Raw genomic sequence first — 25,067 nt, forward strand, 5'->3', positions numbered from 1 at the left:
CCGGACATGGAGGACCATCAGAGAGACCCCGTTTACTAATGCAATAGCAGGACCAACCAGTCAAATGTAGGCCTCTTACGGTCAATTAATACACGGGGGCATAAAAATATCGCTCATATCGATCGATGATTTAATCGCGAACAAAACTGCTGTAGCTTTCAGATGATCAGTTGCTGCCCATAATTATATTAATAGCTTTGGATAATACGTGGATGGTACAGTGTTAGCATATAGCAGTTGAGGCCAGTGAATACAGTACTGCCCAGTATCTATCTATCTATCTATCTATCTATCTATCTATCTATCTATCTATCTTTGGATAAATATACTTACTTAGAATTCATATTTACTACAAAGGCTATATATGTACACACACACACACACACACACACACACACACACACACATACATACACATACATAGAGAGATGGATAAAGATATATATAGAAATAGTATCATATTGCAATAACATGCAGTAAATAATAAACAACATTCGTCTATATAGGCTGTTTCCATAGATAGCTGTGTCTAAATTAAAGCCTCTTTAAATCTGTACGTTTATAGCATTATTAGATTTAAAATGACCTTATAATGGCCGACTGATTTTGTGTCTAAACGCCTCTCCATCCAGAAAAAAGGGAAGAAAATCCCCTCTGCCCGTTTCCCAGGCTCCCCCCACACTCACCACGTGCATCTCTCTGACATTGTTTGACTGTAAGCATGAATGTGTTAAAAGAAAGTTCACTCTTAAAGAGGTATGACGACATATCAACTTCGGCTCATAGAGGAAAAATAAAAAATCAATCCGGGGCTGTGGAGAGAGCGCGAGGAGCGCGGAGATTCCTCTCGCTCCGCACACAGCTCACGCACACCAGCACGCGCTCACTAACGAAAAACAAATCAGCGAATAGAGATTTGGAGAAAATCGACCAGCAGCGTTTATTTGTTTATCTGTTTTTTCCCCTCGCAGCGCGCGATGCCTTTGTGGCCGCTCGCGCGCTCCTGCTCGCCTCGGCGCGGCGGAAAGTCCAGTTCGGCTTTTCCGCGGAGCTCCAAAAATCTATGAAATGTGTTTGCATGTTCGCCTCGCCGAGCGGGGCTGTAGAGGTGGGAGCGCGAGCAGCGAGAAGCTCGAGAGGAGAAACCCGCACGCTCAGCCGCCGAGGAGGAGAGAAAAAACACATAGACTCTCTCTCTCTCACACACACACCACACACACACACCACACACACATACACACACACGCACGCACACACACATACACACAAAAGTACTCCTCGCTCGCGCTGCTTCATCACGCTCTTTTTCCTCGCGCGTCTCGCCTCGAGGGATCCTCTCTTTCTCTCTCTTTCTCTCCCTCGCGCACTCGCTTTCTGGACGCCGCTCGGCTCGGACACACACTCGCCGCTCCGGCCTGCCTCGGTAGGTGCGAACAGGGACACACACACGCACACATGGAGCATATGCAGATCCACTGAACTGGGTAGAGAGGGAGGGGTGTGTGTGTGTATGTGCGCGAGCGCGTGTGAGTGTGGGGAATCATACTTTGTTGAAGTCTGCTCAAAGTTGGTCTGTCATCTTCCTAACGATCGAGGCGTGTGTGCGTGTGTGTGTGTGCGTCTGTCTGTGTGTGTGTGTGAACGGGAGACATGGTAGCCGTACCGCTGCTGCAGACCGTGGGTTGGCACCGCGCGCACACGCTGGTCTCAGATCACTGACTCTAGACAAAAAAGGTATTTTGGTGCGTGTTGGATGTGTGGATGTGTGCGCGCGCGTCTGTTTTTGCTGCTTTAACGGCAGATAAAGATGAGGATCTGCTGGCTGGAGGCTTTCTGGTTTTTACCTGCTGCGTCTGGGCTCGTGTGCTAAGAAAGGGGAGAAGAAGAAGCATCGATCGTTCGCGCTGAAAGTGATTTTTTCCCTCTAGTGTGCTTCTTTATCGCGCACGTGCTTAGGTGTGCTTAACGGGGCGGAACGTGTCTAAAAACGCTCGATGTGGTCACGAGCTCGGGTGAAAGATCCCCCTCCCCGACAAAAAGCTCAAAAGCTAACTCCTTTGCTAGTGGAATCGCGTCCGCGAGCTTGGACGCCGATGACGTTTGCAGTAGTAGCTCGTGCATGTAAGGACAGGTGGTGTTGGACTAGGTGTGTGCGCGCGTTAGGGGAACTTTAAAGCACGCAGCACCTGTGCGCCTCAGCCTTAACCACCATGCAGGTAAGACTGGAGACGGTGTTTTGGGAGCAGCTGTTTTGGGAGCGCGCGCCTCATTGTTCGGACATGAAGCTGGCCGGCCCGCACGCTGCGGCTCGTGCGATCAACTCTGCTCTCTTAGGCATTCAACTTATGCATGCAACTTTGGCTGTTACGCACGCGTTTGGACAAGTTTGGAGCTTATTATCAACTTATAGCCAGTTGATTTGTGTGCGTGAGAGAGAGAGAGAGAGAGAGAGAGTCTACATACTGGAAACATGAATGCCTGTCAGCGGCACCGTCCGCAGGGTCTCGCGCGCAACTCTGTGTGTGCGTGTGCGTGCGTGTCAGCGTGTGTGTGTGTGTGTGTGAGTGTGAAATTGAGAGTGTGAGGGAGTGAGAAGAGGAAGAGGAGGAGGAGTGGGGGGATGTGCGTGTGCGCGCGCGCCTCTTTAGGCCAACGCTGCGTTAGTCCGCATTACCTGGACTAATAAATATCCGCCCGCGTGACGTCTCGAGCTAACGTCAAGCTGTTCTCCCCCCCTCCTACTCCTACTGTGGTCAACCTTTAAGGCACGAGGGGGTTCTCAGCACTGCCCTTACATTAGTCCACACTGTTTTAGGAGCACTTTTATTCGGCACGCGCTCTAAACTGCATTTTAGTGACTTGTTAAACCTATTAAAACAGAAATTGATAAGCAGCACAAAACTAAAGTACTGATTGTGGGTCAGACTGTAACGGCTATTGGACTGAACTCTGGTCTGTGTGTCTGTGTGTGTGTGTGTGGAGGTGCTCGCGGTGTGTGTATTGCTGTGTTTGGGAGAGTTGGTGCTTGTTGTGCAGAGCAGCAGCAATTAGAGCGCGCGCTCCCCTCCAGGGAGGAAGCACGAGCTCCGTTAGCGAGCAGCTTCTCCTGCCGGGCTGAGCGCAGGGCGCGAGAGCAGCTCCGGTAAACAAGGACAGTGTTACTGTATTACCTAAGAAAAGGGGTCTTATGCACGTGTTGTAAGCATGTAATAACACAGCTAATAGGTTTACAACTACTCATAATTGCTGTGTAATACAACTACCATGTGTAGCAGCTGATACTTTTCCTTCCTAGCTGGTCATTAAGACATTTAATTGAAGGCCCCTTAAGCTGGTTTATTATTGCTTGATAAATTCCTTCATTTAAAGGGTTAAATAATTCTTTAACCCATTATACAGGTTTGTTGTTCAATTATTAATTTTATTGCATATTATTCAGTAACTACTACAATATCACTGATTTAAGAAGATATTCAGTAACTTCTATATGAAACTAGGGTAATGCAGGGTGATTAGTTAGGAGACTAAGGGCCCACCTACAGGCTGTTGTGGTTAACTGAGTGACTGGTCAGCGAATGAAAAACTCAAAGCTTCGGCCTTTGTTTGGAGTCATGGTTCCAAACCAACTCCTTTTAGGTTTGGCCTGAAGGGGTCGTGACATAATGACCTGTTATATGACCACCTCAGCCTTCTTCACCTGGTTCAGCTTAGCCTGAGATACCTCACCTACGTCTCTTCTGCTATAATGCTTAGCCTACTCATTATACAGTTAAACATATTATGACAGCCTGACATATCATACTGTTTTTTGTTTTATATAAATGTTTTCATGTGTAGTGCATTTACTTTATAGGCCCCTTAAGCTGAAGACTTATTATTCAGTTATTCATCTTAAAGGAGAACTCCACTAATTTTTCAGATTTTCTTCATAATTAACCCCTTAAATGGCCAGGGCCCACCGACAGGCCCAAAGTTTTACTACACACTTCCATAACCTAAGAATAGTTTTGCCAGTTTGCATTGAAGTCCCTGCAGTTACTGAACATGACATTTTAGGAGGTTAAATGGTTAAGAGGTAAACAATGTCATCCAAAGTGGTTTGATGAGAAATGCTCCATCCTAGAGAAACTTACAAAGTCAAAATTGTTCACTGTGATGGTGATAGGAACCAGACCTCTAAAGAGTTTAATCCCTCTGCAAGCTACATCACAGAAAGGTACATGAAATGGTTATGGGTACACTGCCTGAGACATTGTTTTAAAATAATTTTGAGATAAGATTTTGGCCTAAAGTGTACTTTTTAAAATACATTATTGGTGGAGGGGTGTATACAGGGTGCTCCCAAAAAAGACTTATTTTTCAGATTTACCGCTATCTAGTAGATAGACATCACAGCCCCTGGCTCCTATCACCAGCACTGTAAAGAAATATGACTTGGTAAGTTTCTCTACAGTGAACCACTTCACATCAAACCACTCTGACTTTGTTTACATATCAGCAACTGAATTATATAGAAATGTTTTCTTTAAGACTTTCTAATCTGTTACTACTAAAATTACTGTATAACTACTTATGAAACTATGTGAGTTATGAAGTTATACGAGTGAACTTTGGACACTTTCTAATGTTTGTGACCTCAATTAACTATAATTGATAGCATAGAGCCATTGATAGCTTTCTCATACTCAGCCAATTTAGCATGTAATAGCCACAGTTAGACATTTTGGAGATTAGAAGTGCTCATTTGACTAAACCTCAACTTCATGACTCCATGCATTTGTTTTCTCATGAGGTTAGATGTAATATTCTGTTGTGCTAGCTAATCATCTTCAAGTAATGAATAGTTCCTGATGAAAGGTATAGAAAAGTGACCCACATTCTATACTTGGACTCTTCTGAAACATTTTCAGATGATCTAGAATTAAGTTTGTAGTTCAGAAACACATATATCACCAGTTGCATTGTTCATTATGAACAGGAAGAAAAACAGAACAGGGGAGAGCTGAAACAGATCATTAAGTGTATTTGTAGGAATCAGAATTTTCATCACTTCAGCTTCACTCTCTTAGCATTCAGGTAGATCATAATGTTGGTTCTAGCTGTTTTTGTGTGTGACATTACATGTGAATGACCACAAATGTTCAGCCAGTGGTAGTCTCAGTAGGCCATGTCCTCACCTGACTGATTTGATTTGGCCTGTAAACCACAAGGCTGGGCTAAGACAGTTTCTTTCCTTCTTCTCTTGAGGTAATAGAACACTGAAAAAATGCTGCACTGAACTCCTTCATTTGCCAGATTCAACTGTGTACATCATTTCCACATAAATAGCATAGCATATATTACATCAACAGAGTTTTGTCTTTCAGGTGACTTAATTTTGGCAATAATGGTGTTGATATATTTTCTCCATGTCGAAATTACGTACATGTTTGAAACAAGTAGATTCAGTGCATCGTTTTCTGAGTGGAGTCATCACCTCAGTGCAGTCGCCATTCCCTTATTTGACCTATATAATTATAGTTACTATGGGCACCTAGTAGATCCCCATTGTAATACTACATAAGTACATGCTTTTATTCATAAACACGCTCATGAGTGGAACCCAAGGTAGTGTTCTTGAACTACAGCACAGTGTAGGATGTTACTATGCAGCCTTAACGGAATTCTCACACCTTCAGACACCAACGCACATGTGCAGATGCATTAAAAGTTGTCAGTCCCTTGAGTGAGCTGACTCTGCAGAGAGCAAACACTGCAAGTTAAGTTATCAGCCTGTGTCAATTTCCTGTGAATTTCATCATTTAATACTAAGGGTGGGAGAAATGGAAAAATCTAACATCACAATACTTGAAGATGATTTCATGATTGAGGATATGTATCACAATATTTCATTTTTCTGAGGGTTGTGAACAAGTTGGAACTGACAAAATGAACCAGCTGAACAGTAGTGCCGTCATTTTTTAAATTCAAAATATGCAAAAAATAATTTTGTAAAGAATGAATCTAAAGAAGAAACGGTAAAATTCTTCGAACTAGACAATGACGTGATGAGCTGATATTCAATCAGTTACTTGTCACTATGTAACCTAAAAAAGTTTATATACACTGGCTGTTGTTGTTTGCAGGCTCTCTATTTGGCCTAAATTGTTTTTATGATATGTGCAGTTGTTCAGTGCTCTAGAAGCATTAATGGTACCCATTATATACGTACAAAGTGTACTATAATGTAATTTATCAGAATGACAATAATAACATTTATTAAGTTGAATAATAATAGTTGATTTATTTGTTTTCAATTGAATCCCCATGTTACATTTTCATTTGTTCCAATTATGCTCGTGCAATGATGGATCCTCACTGTAATGTAGTTTTCAGCCATGTATAATAATAGTCTTATCTTTGTCACCTTTAATGACCTGTTACTATTTGTCACATGGGTGACCACATGACTTTTGCAGTAGCTGGAGAGGAATTAACTCCTGGAGTTGCTCTGGCCACTGCTAAAGCTCATTTTGTGTTTTTGCTCAGCTCATTTTGTGTTTTTGCTAGAGATGGCATACCAGTATCGAAGGGTACTGGGCTGATATCAGCTGAAAATGCTGTATGATATCAGAGGGAGAAAAAGAATGAATCTGATTCAATCCTGTAACAAATCTGGCTTGACATAGCGTGCTTTCACATTGCATGATGTGTTGTTGCCAGCTAAATATTTCTTCCTGTTAAGAGTACACTCTCAAAAAAGATGGTTCTTCAAGGTTTTTTAAGTAAAGTGAATGGTTCTATTTAGAATTACAAGTTCTACATATTGCCATTTCATGCTTAAATGGTTCTTTGCATGGTGAAATTGTTATTAAGAAGAGAATGTGTTGCTCTATCTGGAACCTTTTGGAAAAGGGTTCTTTTATTCTTACAAGCTTGACATTGTAACAATAGCAGAACCCTTTTTAACCCATTAAATGGCCAGGGCCCACCGGAGAGCCCTAAGTTTTGTCACACACTTCTAAAACCTAGAATAGCTTAACCAGTTTGCATTGAAGTCCCAGTAGTTATTGGTTATAAGCCTTAGTATATAATAATCCTAGGATTTAAAGGGGTTAAGAGTGTAGCGTTTGAGTAGTGTGAGCATGATAGCCTACTTTCAGATGTTTAGCTTAAGAGAAGTGCTTCCATTAAGTGAACTACTTTTTGAAGGAAAAATATTGGATCCATAAAGGCTGTTACTCAAGGTTTCAGTATCGGAAAAGAAAAAGTGATATTTTGCCATCTCCAGTTTTCGTAGCTGGATAAGTTTAGTAACTGAAGACAAACTTGAAAATGTTGACACTATCTGATACAATGTTTTGTTATTCTGACATTGTGTAGGATGTTGCTTAATACTGTGAGCTGGCAGAAATTATAGCTCTGCTTTGCTATTAGTGAAAAAAAAACATCTTTTTAGAGCACTGTCTAATAGGAGAGCATGTAAAAGATGTCAAACTTTATACATAGCACACATTTAGAAGGAGGCTGGGGTCTAAATGTTGACAAGTTCTTTGAGCAGCGCACTCTTTTCTTTCCTTGTCGCAAACTTTGATATAGTTAAGAAACAGAGGGAGTTTGTGAAACGTCTGACAAACGTGTGTGAGTGACAGTGCAGCGAGTGGTGAGATGCGCTGTCGCAGGCTGACAGTGACACTAGTGATATAGGCAGAAGCTGCTTCCAGAGACAAGACTCTCTGCGTGAGCATTCAGATTTAAAAGAGGTGTGAAGGGAAGTGAGTGATATGTTCCAGAAACAGAGAGCGAGATGAAAAAGTCAGGGACGCGCTACTGAGAGCGGTCATTGATAACTTACTCATACATGCTGAAAAATGCCAAAACTCTCTGGCAGACAGCTTATTTACAGATCCATATAAAGTGTTACAGTGTGAGCAGACTCCAGGCTCAGTTAGGCATCATTAGTGCTCGTACCTGAGAAGCTTTTTGGAATAACAGAAGAAGTGAATTGATGAATTTGCCTTTAAAAGGCTAGCTGGCTCAATAAGCTATTTCATAGAATAGGTTTCTATCTATTTAATATCAATATGGATTCACCTCTTAAACTGCAAGAGGCCGTATGGGTGTCTGCACTCTCCTAACTGCATGACTTACATAGTAGTTTCATAGTTGTTTATAGTAGTAATTAGATAATAAGGATTAAGATTAATGGCTGAATAAGAAGCCGGAAGTTTCATGCTATGGTTGAACAACAAGTTGCAGCCATCTATTTCCTTCCAGTCTGTCTCCAAGTGTCACTTTACCCCATTTAATTGGTGTACTGGTATATTCCATTGGTTTAATTGGTATAAAACCATATTTTGAGGTTATTCTCTAAAATTTACAAAAACTTTAAAAAAAGTTATTTACTCTTGCACGACTTATTTACACAAATGGCTCTTTAAACCATCAACTAAAAGGTTATTCAGTGGCTCAAAAGTGTTTTTATGACATCACTCCCAAATGCTTTTTTGTCAGAGTCTGTGTTACATGGAATTTTGACCTGCAAGTGAATGAAGTGTGATCTGTACAACTCTAGCAATCTGAAGAATTTGAATGACAGCATAACCCCTGTGACTACACCTGTGCATTTACAGGACTGGACCAAAAGGACAGCTGTATATGAAATACCCACATGCCATCCTCAAAGGGAAGGGCTTATGCAAGTCTGGTGGTCCTGTGTTTCCAACTGCCTAGAAATGTGAAAGCTACTGTTTTAGCTTCCAACTATTCTTTCGCTAAGCAGCGTGCTTAACCTCAAGCTTGTTCGAGGTTTTAACGCTCCGTACTAACAAAGTGCCAAGATTTTACATTTCAGGCACAAAAAAGAGTGACCCAGATAACAGCCATCTTCTGGACTGTGTTGGGGGGAGGTGGAGGCTGGTTGGTCACTGATGGTGTGTGGCCAACTGTTGGCTACGTGCAACATCCATGCGAGTGGAACGGATTTGAAATGTGCCGTTTTGTGGTTCCAAGCCAGAATCGAAGTGAACCCATAGGCTGTCCGCGGCAAGCTAGTGAGACGTGCTTTTGCTGAAGTTTTTCAAGTAGTGAAAATGAAAGTGCTGGCGTCCATCACGACTTCACCGGAGAAGAAATATGGTTGTGTGGTGGTGCCACGGAGCCCGTGAGAGCTGCATGTGATGGGGCTGGCTTGGCAGGCGGGGAGGCGAAACTGCCTGGCGCAGCGTGGCCACTGGTCAGGAACAGAACGGGGGAGAGAGAGAGAGAGAGAGAGAAAGAGAGAGAGAGCGACAGGCTGGCTGTGGTCTGCTGGCGCCACAGACCCCTGAGCTGGGGAGAATGCGGGGGCTGCGCTCCTGCCTTTGAAGCTTTACCTCCCACTAATTCTGGCCTTCCAATTTCCACACACTGCGTAGACCCCCCCAATCCCCCCAGCCTCTCCCTCCCCTTCCCTTTGTTTCCCTTATAAGGACAGGCCTGGCCATTTCCTCAGCTTTTCTCAGCGGGGTTGTGTGTGCGTGCGTGTGTGTGGGTGTTTGTGCTTGTTGTGCATGAGGAGGGTGAGCCAATGAAAAACAAGAGCTTAGTTTTTAATGAATTTTGTTGTGTTTAAGCACATTCTGTCTAGTCATTGTGAAGTAATGACATGCAACATCTCTTCAGTTTCATTGACTTCATAGATTTCTTGTTATCTTGTTACAAATGACCACAAAATGCTAGTTGTTCGGTTAAATGATTGATAGCAGATTGGTGTATGTCTCCATGACAACTATTAAGCTAGTTGATAAGTAGTTCAGTCAAAATGCACTACGGGTAGAGGACTTACATGACCTCATTACAGGTGGAGATTCTAACATGATGAAGGAATGTGACAAATTAGATGTGCTGTACTCTCCAGAAACAGAATGACGGAGGGGCTCTGGTTCATGACTACAGAGATGACATCATGGCATATTATTAGGAGAGAAGGCACTGACCTTGTGTACTAATGTGAGAACAGAAGAATACATTAGTTTGAAGATTATTGTTATGCTGAGAATGTATGGAAATATGCTTAAGAGTTTTAATGATGTTTTAATGATGAGTATAAAAACATTATGAGTGTAAAAAATGATCTATTCTAAGTTTTTGATGTTCCAGTCATGCCTATTTTGTCAAACACTACACAACAATACCAAGTTATAATGTACAAATTATAACATACTTATAATACGCTGCGTGATTATAATGTGTATAGTCCCAAAATACTGTAATACTGTCACTGTCAGAGAGAGTATTAAAAGTGATACCAACATTACTATATATACAATATATATTTGTCCTACAATGATTTTTTTTTTACAATTGTCTTAAAATCCTTTGCTTAGCTTAGCTTAGCATGATTAACAGAAGTCAACAGGAACAGACAGCACATCTGAAAGGCAAGATCTGAATAAAGTGTTCATTGTTTAGTCATTTCTGCTTCTAAAACTTCTCGTTATATATTTCTCAAACTCATTTACTTGTATTTATTTTTATTTTTATTTTATTTCCATTAACTTGTTGAACATGTGGAACATCTCTGAGACATCATATATTTATTAATATAATATGTAGTTAATAAAGTAGTTCCAACAGTGAAGTTTTCCCAGGTATAGTTTTGAATAGTTTATTAATAGGCATATTTTCATATTATTCATATTTAACATTCTGTACATAGAGCATGAAGAGGTAACTATTTAGGGAGAGCTAACTGATCACATAGACTTCCATCTAGCAGACAAAATTAAGCTAAATGTTCTCAAATGATGCCAGACAATGGCAATTTATCGCCAAAATGTTGAACCTGAATTTAGTGATGATGGATTATATTTTGCTCAGATCTGTCTGCATATGGTTTAAGATGTGTAAACATTGATTCTCTGACCTTATTTGTGACATCAGTACTGTGTTCAGTAAAACTTGAATGCAAAAATCTGATGGAAGGGCACTTACAGCCCAGTAGCCCAATAGCAGAGGTTATACTCAATTGAAAGTATTGTTACAGTAGTACAGATGGTATCAACAATGTAAGATACTTAAACACAAAAAAGGAATTAGAAATTCAATGTTCACTCTACTTCTGGCCATTAGGATGAACTTTCTGAAAAGACCTGAAACTTAGCATGTTAAACATCTACTTTTCTCTCTCTTCTCTTTGTTTGTGGTAGTTCACAGGTTGCGGATGTGAAGATGTGGATGAGGCCTAAAGTCTAGAGCCAGATCAAGGGCGCTGGAGGCCTGCCTGCCATTGGCTGGCCGGTCTGTGTGTCGGAGAGGAGGCTCCACCCTCACCTGGTTACTGAGTGAACTGAGAGTGCTGCCTGGCTCCTACACGTGCCAGTCCCCCTGTCCCCTCCCCAACCCCGCCCCCCTTACCCACGCACACACCCCGGGGCTGGACCATGTCTGGCGGACGGCCGGAGGGCAGCCGGACACCCGAGGCCCAGGATAAGGACAAGGAGCGGGACCAGCGCAGCTGCAGGGAGGACAGCCCTGTCATCGAGCGCCGCAACCGCAGCGGCATCATCAGCGAGCCGCTCAGCAAGAGCTTAAAAAGGTCTCGCACACTCTCGCAGTACACTGCTGCCTGTTCGCAGGCCACAAACGGACTGAGCCACAACGTTCAGGCCAAAAGCAACCAGGCCAGCAAGGCCCAGTCTGGACAACAGCAGCAGCAACAGCAACAACAGCAACAGCAGCAACAGCAGCAGCCATCCACAGCCTCGGCCCTGGTGCCGGCAAAGCTGGACCGGACCCTGGAGCAGGTGCTCGAAGGACAGAACGGCCTGCTCCACTTTGCCCAAGCCGCTGCGCTGCTCAAGCGGGCGGGCATGGAGCACATGCTGCTGCCGGGGGGGATGGGCGTAGGGGTGGGAGTGGGTGGCGTTGGGGCAGAAGCAGGGGCGGGTGACCTTGAGGGTGTGTCAGTGGCTGACGCCGTGGGAGGTCATACAGACTTCCCGTACGGCGTGGGTGGTGGCTTCCCCTTCAACCCGGGCCTCTTCATCATGACGCCGGCTGGAGTGTTCCTGGCCGACAGCGCGCTGCACATGGCCGGGCTGGCCGAGTACCCGGTGCAGAGCGAGCTGGCCTCCGCCATTAGCTCCGGGAAGAAGAAACGGAAACGCTGCGGCATGTGCCCGCCTTGCCGGCGCAGGATTAACTGCGAGCAGTGCAGCAGCTGCCGCAACCGCAAGACGGGTCACCAGATCTGCAAGTTCCGCAAGTGCGAGGAACTCAAGAAGAAACCCTCTGCTGCGCTGGAGGTAAGATGGCAACAAGAGCACAAAAGGCAAAGCCCTTAAAGAAGCCCACTTTAAGGCAACAGCCTTGGGAATTTTGGGCTTAATCTTAGTCTGAATCTTCTTAGCCTACATTCACATTACAATGTTAAAGTGGAACAAGTGACAGAAGTGTTCACACTAACAACAGATATGTGTCACAATCAAATGTATGAATGTGAATTGTCAAGGTACAAAGTTCAAATCTGAGCAAAAAAATGGGAATTGAGCAACAACGAGAACATAAACAACTGATGTTTAGTTTGAACGAGGCTCCAGCAGAATGTGCAGGGTCTGTTTTTAGAGGCAGGGCTTAACGTGGTTGGGGTTGGCTGTAACAGTGCTGTTCAGAGAGCCCAATTGCTTTCCTGGAGGTCCAGATTGGTGGGGTTAAAGAGGGGGTTGATGGGGCTTTGGGGTGACAGGTGGCAGCGGCAGGGGCGGGGGGAGGGGGTGGATGGGCAGACATGCACCATGGGGTCTGCTCTAATCTGCCCCCCACCGTGCCATCCCGTCACTCTCCACACAGCCTGCCTTACTGACAGTGCGTGCTGCAGAGCCATTCACCAGAGCCCTCCTGTTTAGCTCCTATTACATGGTAGTCCAGATGCTTTTATTGAAGGAGTGAGTCTTAAAGATGTATGTGCATAAATGTGCAAATTATTAGGAGAGATGATTTTACACAGAACAAAGCATTAGAGTTATTGAAAGAGTGTGTATGTACGTAAAATGCTCCTAGAAGACATGGTGTAAGTTTGTAGTACTAAGAGTGGGATGCATGAGTGTACTTGTGTGTGGTTGTGTATGACATAGTCCATCTGGCCATAGGACCATCATCTGGAGCACCAGGTGTCACGGTTGCCCTCTCTCTGCCTCTCTCTCGCTAACATGGCCATGTGACTTAATGGCCCTCTAAACTTCATGCTGAGGTCGTCTGAAGTTGGTGTGACTATGTTTGACATACTCAAATGTGATACACAGTTATGCACTTACAATTCAAAGCTATTACTGGTGATAACATAATTTGAAATTAATTATTTGTGAAACAAGGGGACAAATTCCAGAAGTCTAATAATAATCACAGTTGTATCTGTAAGTTGATAAGGGGATATTTTATTATGATTTAAATTTGATGAAAGGTTAATATTTTGTCTGTAGTCTGGTTTTGTGGAAAGAAAAACTACTCTTTATGTTTTTGTCATGTTTTCGGTGTTGGTTGACATCGAAACAATCAGAAATAAGTCAGAGGTTCATACTCGAGGTTAGGACTGAATGATTTGGGGAAAATATCTGATTACAATTTTTGTGACCAATATTGTGATGGCAATTATTTTCTGTAAATTAAGCTCCAGGCCTTTTTCCTCTAGAAGACCAGCACACCCATTATTTCCAGATTGAGACTTGAACACTGAATGTAGTGTGCCAGACTGCCAGTTCATAAGCTATGTGTTATTTGGTCATATTGTCCCACGTAACACTTAAAATAACACTGAATTGAATTCTTTTACACTGTAATTCCTATAGAAAAACAATTCATCGTTCAGCCCTGCTTGAGGCTGTCAATACATAATGTAAATCAAATGTAAATGTAATTCATGTGGTAACTTACAGTGTAATTAAATATCATTATGTAATTACATTTCAATAGTATAGTCAAAGATACACAAAAGTGTTATCTGCTGACTTCTAAAGATTAAGAATTATATCTGACCATGTTCCTCACATGATCATCTACAGACATGCACAGATAGAAAAGCTAGACCTGCATTCATAATCAGCATTCCATGCTAAATCTTAGCGCATCATTCTCTGCTAAAGGCCAGTACATTCCCATTACAATTTCAAGTAAATTACATTTCATGTGTTTTGTCTGTGTACTTATCCACACAAACATGTGGTCTGTCTGCTGTCTTGAAAGCCAAGGCTTGGTGTTATTTGCGTAGTGATACTTTAGTCATTTTATCATTGGCTGCAGTTCTTAGTATCAGTGTTATACACTCCTGAAATCAAAAGTAAATTAATAATATATCATAGAATGTGTCAAATAAAACATTTATCACTTTTGCTGTAAAAAAGTATTATCTCAAGCTCAGCTATTACTAAAAAGGCATTCAGCATACAGCTAGTGTAGCCTCGTATCAGAGCAATGCATCATAATATTGATACTGATTTTATTATCTACTGATACATATGTGCTGCTGATTTATCATCAGTTCTGCCCCTGGCATCTCCTCCCCTTTAAAATGTACTGAAAACCTCATAAACAACTAAACTACGATTTGTAAATGTTAAATATACACAATTCATTTGATCTGTGTGTAATAAATTTCAAACTAATTAGTGTAATGACTAATGAAAATAAAATTGGTGTAATTATACGTCTAATTAGTATGTTTGAAAAGGAATATTTGTAGCCACCTGCATTTCTGGCTTACCATGTACTTATCAGTAGCAGTCGACTGCTATAGCAGAGTACATAGTGTGAGAGCAGTCTGAAATTGATCAGCTTATTTCAGTAAATGTGAAGCATCTTGAGGGTTAAGAAGAATCTTCAGCACTTTCTTTATGTGCTGTCTGCTCTGAGGAATACAAACTGTAGATTGTTTGTTTGTGCTTCTGCTTATTGAAGTGTATGAGTATACACCTGTTCATGATTCTGGAGCAGTTGAACACATTTTTCACACAATATGTGTATAGTTCATTCTTTCTTTCTTCCATCTTTTCTTCTCCTCTTCAATTCTTTCTTTCTCTTTCCTATCTGTCTGTCTGCCTGCCTGTCTTTCCATCTTTCTCTCTCACTTACTCTTTCTTCTGTAGCTCACTTGTAGTTGTTTGATGACAGCGGGCCTATTGTAGATCTGATGTCCTCTGTTTTTGAGAAGTGTTACTTTACATCAAAATGCTGCCTGTCACAAAACCTGGTACTTCTAAATATGCATCAGCTTCCTAATCAAGTGTCAGGAGAGCATTTTCAGTCAAGAGCAGGAACATTACTGCAGGATCGTAATAAAATAACAGCATTTCCATGGAGAGGTTCTGATACACTGATAGAGCCCCACATTAAAAAATATGGTAAAAAATAAAAATGGTTTGAAATAAAAATGCACAGTGTGTGTAGTCCTGTTTATCATAACTGTGTCGAATGTCACTCTCTGCCACACTCAGTGAAGGAACTTCATTTGAGGAATTTATTTTTGATGATTAAACAAAAAAAAAAAAATAATAAATAGTGAAAACTGATTAATTTAGATAGTAAAAACTGATTATTTGGTTGGGCAGAAATAAACAGCAGCTGTATTCAGTCTTCAGCAATATATGGTATGATATATCACAGACAATGCTTCAGTGTATTATAAGTACACTTTATTTTCTGTGTTCTAAGCTGCTTTAAAAGTCGTAGTGCAGTGTCCAAAGCCGAGCCGAACCAGCGCATACATGGCCAGGCCCAGCAGAGTCAAACAAGGTCATGGCTTGTAGTGGCTCCGAGTGGCATCTTACATTACAGTAATTAAACTTGTGCACGATGACAGGCATCTGAAAAAGAGGTGGCGGAAGCTTTTCAGCCACTCATTGTCTCTATGAAGCGCACATGCTAACAGGTGTGCAGCGTCCACGTGGATTTCCTCACGGTAATTTCAGGTCTGCCCGCAGCTCATTGGAAGCATCATCTGTTAGAGTATTTCCATTATTAACCTGTACATTGTGTGTGCAGACTGAGTGCGCGTGTTTTGACAAGATGCATAATTGTTTGGCATGCAAACAGCAGTTTGGTAAGCAAATACTAATTGCAGCACAAGCCCAGAATGATACTGCTGGCATACATGGAGTCTAATAGAGAGTATATTAAGCTGAAATTTCAGCCTACAGGATGCATACCTACATGGATTGATGTGAATTGGTACAGAAATAATACTTGTTGACAGTTATATGTGTAGAAATTATTTAATTGGGAAAAAATGAATGTTATTATTGCGAATGTTATTATTGTGATTACTGTGTTATGTAGTGCTTCCTACATCACTAGTCACACTAATGACGTTTTCCATCAGGCAGTGCAGTGTGTCATGGTGCAGTTACTAGTGCAAACCTAGAACTATCCATTTCCTCAGTTGAGTGTCTGTGTCCACTTCATATCAGGAGGGCTACTCTGGGGGTTGTGTGGTGGTCATAGAATTTCTCTTGCGAAACTAGTGTTACAAGTAAACTCAAACAATAGTAGCAACAACAAAGGAGTTTCATGTTTTGATTGAGCTTTACTCTGCATTTGGTTTTACGTAAGACTCACAGACAGCGATTCTGGTTAGCTAGCGTGTTTTTTTTTGTCTGACTTGCATTTAAAGCATGATGATTCTATAGTGACTGTGACCAATCATTAGGCTGCACTATTCCTGGCTCCACCCATACATCCTGGTTTGGTGCGGTGGGTGGGTTGGTAGGAAGGGTCACCAAAGTCGGCCAAGTCCACTTGGCAAAATGTGTGATCCCGGGTTTGTTTCCACTGCTTGGTGGAAATACTCCTTAAGGCCGGTCTACTTCTTCATCTGCATATGTTACTTTACTTTGCTTCATTTAGTTTAGATTTACAGGGACAATGCATTAGTATGGTTAAAATAGTTGGTTAATTTCTCAGGTTAGCCAACTTGCTAGTTTTCAGCTAGTCTCTGAACAGTTCCAACGAATGGTTGTGCATCTTTGTGTAACAGTGTGTGTTCACATGTGATGTATGTATAAGTGTTTCCAACTTGTTTGAGTGTGTACAGTATTGTGCAAAAGTCTTGCCATGAAAACTCTTTAAAACTGTTTATCTCTGCAACACGCATGTTTTTGCCTGTTAAATACCATATAATAGGAGTGTTAGGAGTGTGAAAATGCTCAACTGTGATGCACTGATCTGAAGTTAGTGATTTAACTGCATCGATTTTAGAATATTCAAGCATGTTGTACTCCATTATAATAATGTTCAATAGTTTATTTTGGCCAAAATGAGCACAAGTAAAGTATGTGCTCATCTTTGGCCAAAATAAAAATCTTAGGCTACTTTCAAACATAAATTCTGAAAAAAGCTGTGCATATTGTTTTATTGTTTATATTCCACTACTGGGTAAATAACTTCTCTGGTCACATTTGTGTATTTTTAAAAAAGAATTCTGGATTGTAGCAAACTAATCGAGTTAAATCAAAATGTGGTGCAATTTAAAATTTCATGAAGCACTGAATCATCTCCTAAAGAACTGTAATTGTATTGAGTCATCATATCAGATGTAGTCCAAATAGTAGTGTACATATATATGTGAGTGTGAGAGAGAGAGAGAGAGAGAGAGAGAGAGTGGGAGAGAGTCACACAGAGAAAGAGCGCATGTACAGCGGTGCTGCTGCAGTATTTTCAGGGTTGGAGGGTCTGAAGGTTTCACAGTGCGTTGCTGTTGCCTAAGTGAGGGCCATAAAGACACTGAGAGAGAGAGAGAGCGAGAGAGCGAGAGAGAGAGAGAGAGAGAGAGAGAGGAGGGGGGTAGTGTGCAAAGCGCCACCTCACACGTCGCTGACGGGAGATGTCTGGATTTATTTTGGGAACGCGCCGTTTGAACAGCAATAAGAGGAGCACAGGAGAATAAGCACTGGCCAGAGCACTGGACAACACTACTTCCAGTCCCAAACACCAAACACTCTTTTCCCTGCACCACTGTGTCTGCTTAGGTGTTCTGGGTTGTTTTAATGCAAAAGAAGGTGTGAATGCATATGTCTTTGTTTACATGTACTATACATTCACTGACTCTAAGAATGTTTATTCTCTTAACTTTGTTCAGGTGTGGTAATTCCAGAATTGGGTTTGTGTGTATGGTTTGGGGGCTGACTGATATACCGTGTGGCTGATATTAAGATTTCACAGGTTTATAGGCATCACTGAAAATCCCACTGATAAGAGACTGGCAATGTCAGGGAATGGAAATATTGTATATTAATATTTATCCCTATCAAAGGGCATGAACACGGATCATTTGTGTGGCGCTGTTGTTAAGCAGTACTTTAAATTGTCAGCATTGTGACATTTACATTTGAGGTTAAATTTCTGCAAAAGTAATTGTTTAGATGTAAACAAGGTCTTTCAGAGTGATTTTATGTGAAATGCTCCATTCTAGAGAAACTTGTCGAGTCAGAATTGTTCACAGTGGTGGTGACAGGAACCAGACTTCTGAACTGTTCAAGCCCCTAAATGCTAGATCAAGTTATTACATAAAATGGTTATGAATTTGCTGCCTGATTATTTTGCCATAGTTTTGAGGTAAGATTTTGGTCTAATATTTATATATATATATATATATATATATATATATATATATATATATATAGAGTGTTGTTAGACAAAATAGTCAAAAAATTAAAAACTAAAAAATTAGTTTTCAGATTGATCACTGTTTTACCATCAACTTTACATATAGAAATTCAGAAGACACATGTAGGTTCATATTGGTCATTTTGGATAGCAAATAAAATGGCTATATTTGTGTTGTAGATATCAGGACCCCTGGTTCCCATCACCACCACTGTAAAGAAATCAGACCTGGTAAGTTTCTCTACAATGCACCATTTCAAATCAAACCTCTGTGAATGACTTTGTTTATATCTCAATGCAATGTATTGTGAAGAGATTTTGAAAAATGGGTGGAATTCCCCTCTATGGCTATTTAGTAATGGCTTATTTTATATTGACATTATTTAAGACTTTTTGGGTCTTTGCTGTTTATCTGAGTTAAAGCTGACAAAATCAGTTGAGAACTAACAACTGAGAACTTACACAATCATATTTAACCGCTGACAATCACATCAATCAGTAACGCACTGTTTGACTGAAACTGTTTAACGTTTGATATACATAAAATACATATAAAATGACTCACTTCAGTTATTAGAATTTTTAAGCTAATTTTTCACATTGGTTGGACCCTAATGTATGTGTATGTGTCTGACACCCTCATTAGAGAGCATGACTAATCAGAGTTTTAAGTGTGTGACTGGTCGTCATATTGATGAGAAAGGTAGTCACTGATTTCACAGATTTTTCATCAATTTTAATATGTAATAAAGTATACACTAATTTCTGGCCAAAATAAAGTTCTCTGTGTATTTTCAAACCTAAAAATCCAGAAATAAAAAAAATCTTGCATTGTTTTTATTGTCTATATTACACTAATCAAATCCAATCGCTGTGAGGTCATTTACACCCTAAGTAGGTGTGTGCATACTCTTGTGTGTCAGACCTTAAGCTGACCCTGATCTGCTCTCTAGGAGTCCGTATAGGAGCGAATGAGCAGCATGAACGCATTGGAGAGAGAGAGGGAGCTTTCAGCAGGCAGAGCAGGGCTAACATATTCATAACAAAATCAATAAACACAGATTAAATGCCGCAGCTCGGACCGTGGGGCGGGGTGGGAGGTGTTAACCTCAGAGTGACCTTCGAAGCACCCGCCACTGCCCCAAACCCACATGACAGGGGCTGCTGTTTTTACAGAGCAAGGGTTAAAGGTCATGGGTTATGGGGGTTTACCGGTGAAGTAGTCTCCAGTGAGAGGGCCAGCCATTTTTAGGGTCACTTCTTAAGCTCCTGTGAGGTCAGAGGTCACACTTGACACGTTGGCAGCAGCTGTGTAAGGGAAACGCACACTGATGGTTAACATAGAGAGTTCACTCAACCTGTTGAGCTGTTTCATCAATGTGTTTAACCCTTAGAAGTCTTGCTGTTATTCTTGTCATGAACTATGTGTAAGAAATAATTCATATCAGGGGACACTGTGATGTGGTTATTGCTTGTGATAGAGAGTTAAGTACATGTTATCTGACACTATGCAGTTATATGCAGGTCAAATTACATTTTGTTGATTTTCTAAGTGAAAAGTTAACACATCCTTTACAGGGAGAAAACTTAAATATTACATTTGTTCAGCAAATTTAGTGCACAATTACTATTTTTATTAATGTAACATATTGGTAAAAATAAAATATAAAATGTGCCATAACTTTTTCACAGGCCCAATTTTGTTTTATTTTTTCTCAAAATGTTAAATTCAGCAGCTAAACAGTTACTGAGCATTTAAGTGTGCAGATGTATGTTTTCTGTAGATGTGTAACTTATTTTCATTTAGGAAATCAACAAAACGTCATTTGACCAGGGGTGCCCAAACTTTTGCATATGACTGTATAACTATGCAGACTTAACCTAAGAGGATCCTAAACTAATCAGAAGAAGCACAAGTAACACACTTATAAATGTAAAGTGTTCAAATGAATCAAAGTAGTGAACCTGGCCTATATGTGGTGATATCGATCTATTCCTCATACATCTTTTGAGGTTTAGCTGCCTTAGTAGTGTCATGTATACCAAGACAAGCTTTTGTGCAACATGAATTAGCAGAGTTTTTTTAGAAGAGGCTCTTTACTCTAGCTTAGTTCTTGCTTTTCTAAACAGACCCTACCAAACGTTTACTGCCTTTTTCTGCCTACCAGCTCCAAAAGCCATCATATATTTCTTTAACTGTTGATCAGTCTCCTATGAAATTGTTTGGAGATGAGTAATTGGTTTACAGAAACTCATTGAGATACAATACTGTAGCTGCTGGAAAAGTGCTGAAAAAAAAAAAAAACATTAGATGTGAATTGGAATTGATTGACCATGCTTTTGCTGCGACGGACAAACAAAGATATAAAAATCATAATACACACATAATTATCAGCAAAGGGATACTTCACTAAAGGAACTAAAGATTAATGAAGTAATTTCTAATTTTTCGTTATTCTGTGAGCTGTCCCTGCTGAATTTCATAGCAGATTTTTTTTCCCATTGTTCTGGTTATTATGTGTTTTTTCACCCTGAGATAATTGTCTGATGATTGTCCTGACTGTGCCAAATCAGAATCGTGATCACTTACTGGGGCCTGTTGTTCATTTAACTTTAATTTGTTAAATCTGTAGTCAAGTTTGAAATGTGTACTTGAGTATGTATGTCTATATGGATATGGGATACTCTTGACTGAGAGTGAGATTGTGAGGACTTGTGTGTGTGTGTGTGTGTGTGTGTGTGTGTGTGTGTTAGTGTGTGCATGAGGAGACGTGTGAGCTCCTCCTGGCTCGGGGCAGTGCTGCTGAATGTGTTAGATTCTGTGCCGCAGTAGTGTTGCCTTTGGGAGGGAGGCGACAGCTCATCTCCACGCAGCCATTGCCCAGCCTCAGCGTTTACTACTGCTCATATCCACTACTGCCCCGCTCCATGGCACTCTTAGAGCTGACCACGGGCCTCGTCCCAGTCAGTCAGGGAGTTCAAAGTACAGATATGGGCAAATATAAATACAGAAAGCAGAACGCGAGTATGACTATGCTTATATTAAAGAGTTCAAGTGGCATAAGTCCACATTTTAAACATGGCACTGATCTGATTTTTTCAGAGCCGTGTGAAACTCTTTTCAGTGCAGGTTCAGCCACTTTGGATACTTTCACATTACAAGTCAGATTCCATTTTTTTTTCTTAGATGTGATCTTTCTGCTTTGACAGTTCAGTGTGTAAGTGACCTATATCTGTCATTAAGTGTGAACACACCTCCACTCTGAAAGGACCCACATGCACACATTTGAGGCACTCACGTTAGCCACCACTGATGCCCTGACAACATTGGCTACGTTCATATTACCAGGCTCAAGTGGTACAAACCAGACTTTTTGTGTTAATATGTCACTGATCTGATGTTGTCAGAGCTGTATGCACACACAAATCGGATCTTTTCAAATTAGATATGAGCCACTTTCACATGTGGTCGGATACATATTTGATTCGTAGCCATGCAGCCTTAATAAGAATGGTCAGATTGGAACCTGTGTTTTGTCCACTCAGCATGGACCATCATTCAGCATCAATCATATGTAAATATGAAACCACATATAAAAGTGGCTCAAAGCTGATTTGAAAAGATCTGATTTTTGTGTTCACACAGCTCTGAAACATCACATCTGTGTCACATTTAGGGAAGCACCTGGACTTGTGCCATTTCAATCCTGTAATGTGAACAAAGGCAAACATCTTTTTTTTTAGATTGGATTTGAAGCACTTTGCTTTGCGTTTAGATAGGATACATAGCTTATACGTGGTCATACAGACTTAAGGAGAATGGTCAGATCGGAATACATGTATTTTTACTTCACATTCCATGTGGATGCAAGATCATGATGTCATCGTCTGGTGTCCGCAGTGTCAACACTTAAAATGCGCAAATGTGGGTCATTTCAGGGTAGAGATGTTCACATTAATGGCAGGATATGGGTCATTTTTAATCACAAATGTGAAGCATCAAGACAAGATTACATGTGAGGAAAAAAACAGAATTGGACAATAATTGCTTGTAATGTGAACGTAGACAAAGAGCAAGAGAGAGAGAGATAAAGAGAGGGAGCGTCACTGGTGTGAGCAGTGTGGTGGGAGCTGGAGCTCTACGTGACTGCGTGGTGACTAAATAATAAATGTGCCGTATCAAGTTTCACGTGGAGCCGAGGGCCGCGGCCCGTGGCTGGGGAGGGGGCGGACAGGAGAGACAGCACAGAGAGAGGGAGAGTGAGAGAGAGAGAGAGAGAGAGAGAGAGAAAGAGAGGAAATGGCCATAATCCTTCTAGGTCCCTGATGTTCTATAGACTGCCTCTTTAGACTGTGTAATTATTTCTCACTTGAAGCACACTGAAGCAGACAAATTCTGTCAAAATGACAGATTCTGAACTTCCTATTAATACTATTTGTGTTGCCAGGTAGAAAGGAAGGTTTTGATGGTTTGATTAAAAGTTAATGTGGAGCATACAGTCCAGTTTTGTAAAAAGATAAACCATTCCTTTACATTCCTACCAAGTTTTTGTCACGTCTTGACGTCAAAACAAACCCTCACAAGTGCAGACTTAAACCTGTCAATACTGGCTATAACTTGAATGCAAATTGAACCTAAATGTAATTCATTATATGGCTATGTAATCAATAGGTCATTATGTAAATACATCTGAATAGTATAGCAAGTCAAAAGTAACAACTGTAGATCTCTAAAGGTTATGTAGGAAAGACCCGAGGTCAGGAACACAGGTAGAACGGGAACAAGCACTGCTTTATGTTTCTGGCTAAGTTGTACAGCACCCTTTTTACAGCACCCTCTCTTAACTGTAACGTCCTCTCTCTTTTTTTCTCCCTCTGTACCTTCTTTCTCTTAAGAAGGTGATGCTGCCAACGGGCGCGGCGTTCCGGTGGTTCCAGTAGGGCCGTGACCTTTGACCTCCAGCCAAAGCTCTGCCATCAAGTGCAATGCCAACTCTCGCTCGGACCGCCTCCAGCACCTACACTGGCTAGCAAACATACAAACCACAACAACAACAACACAAGAAAACAAAAGAGGCAACAACCACCAGAAACTCCAAGAAAAACATACAGAACAAAGCAGAAACGCTACAAAGTAATCAATCGAGTAATGGATGCACCTACTTATTCCTTGAACCAAAAATTAAACATAAAGAAGAAGAAATCTATGGCAACTTTCATTCCCTTTTATATGTTTCCATTTTGGTACCTTTTTGTCCTTTTTCCAGCAGGTTTTTTCTCTCGCTTAGACATGGAACAGTTCATTGCCAAACAGAAATGACAGACTGAGTGTGGACAATCAACAAAATTTCTGTGTTTGGTGTTAATGTTGTTCATGTGTGGAAAGATACAGTACTTGTGTAGAGAATGTAAATTTTACGGCTATATTTTAAAACTAGTGGCTCATGGCAAGCACTATTGTAATTTAGCACCGTTGTTCTTACTTAAACCTCTGTATTTTATTGATTGTTTCCTTTTTTTAGTTTGATTTTAAAATTTATAGTTTGGAAAACTGATCAATGTTTGTCATTTAAGAGGAACTATTTCAAGATGTAAAAATCCAGTTTTTGAATGAAATGAAAGAACAAATATACGTTGAGTGCCCAATACCCAGTGTATAGATGGGATAGATGAGGACTGATGTTTATGTGGAGTTGCTACTACTGGAAGTTCATTTACCGCCAAACCATTCATGTCTCCTAGCCTTCTCGTCTGCGTTTGTTTTATTTTTTCGGCTGGCATCCTTACATTTCGTTACAACGTCCCCAAAGTGCAGGATTTACGGTTATCCTCCTGAGCACTTGGAGACAGCACTTGCTCCACCCAATTAAACGCACTGAAAAAGTTTTTTTTCTTTTCTAATTTGTTTGTTGCTTTTTTTCATGACATTGCCAGTAGCTACATCTTTTAAAAACGAACAGCAATGTTTGTACTGGATTAGAAATATGGGCTGGTTTTGTGAATAAAAACAAATGCATGTATTTGTGTCAAGAATTTACAGCTCTGACGTCTGTCTACTTGTCTACTTGCATGTTTTTTAAGAAACAGCAACAAACTTTAAAAAAAAAAATACGACGGTATGGAAATGTTCATAAATCTTATAGGTTGTTTCCTTTTCAATAAGGTAAAATAAAAAGCGATTGGACAAGAAACATAATTTTGAAATGTACTGAAGGTCTGTGATGCTTCCCTAAGGGTCGTTGTTGGGCGGGGGTTGCTTACAACACAAGAGTATGTTTCAAAAGGCAGATCACTGCTAACTAAGGATGAAGAAACACACAAGCTATTGGGTGATACTCCTGCAGTAGCAAACAGCTAAGTATCCTCAAGAACAAATCTCTTTCTGACACAGAGTCTGACATTTACAGGTAAAAAACACAATTAGAGAACAATGAATAATTGATACAGAGCCAGTA

At 40.9% G+C, this 25,067-nt stretch overlaps 1 protein-coding gene across 6 annotated transcripts; it reads left to right on the forward strand.

The window, feature by feature from the left end:
• Window positions 1–822: 822 nt before the first annotated feature.
• Window positions 823–24,808, forward strand: cxxc5a (CXXC finger protein 5a). Of its 6 annotated transcripts, none has more exons than XM_036588947.1 (4): window positions 823–1,427; window positions 11,169–12,266; window positions 18,793–18,843; window positions 23,509–24,808. In XM_036588947.1, exons 2-4 carry the CDS (start codon window positions 11,403–11,405, stop codon window positions 23,551–23,553), a joined length of 960 nt encoding a protein of 319 aa, XP_036444840.1. In that variant the 5' UTR covers window positions 823–1,427; window positions 11,169–11,402; the 3' UTR covers window positions 23,554–24,808. The 6 variants fall into 6 exon arrangements, with proteins under 6 accessions (XP_036444840.1, XP_036444837.1, XP_036444841.1 ...); XM_036588944.1 differs by having other exon boundaries at window positions 823–1,423; XM_036588948.1 differs by having other exon boundaries at window positions 823–1,423; window positions 23,512–24,808.
• Window positions 24,809–25,067: the final 259 nt, after the last annotated feature.

This window comes from Colossoma macropomum, unplaced genomic scaffold, assembly GCF_904425465.1.
Source record: "Colossoma macropomum unplaced genomic scaffold, Colossoma_macropomum, whole genome shotgun sequence".
NCBI lineage: Eukaryota > Metazoa > Chordata > Actinopteri > Characiformes > Serrasalmidae > Colossoma > Colossoma macropomum.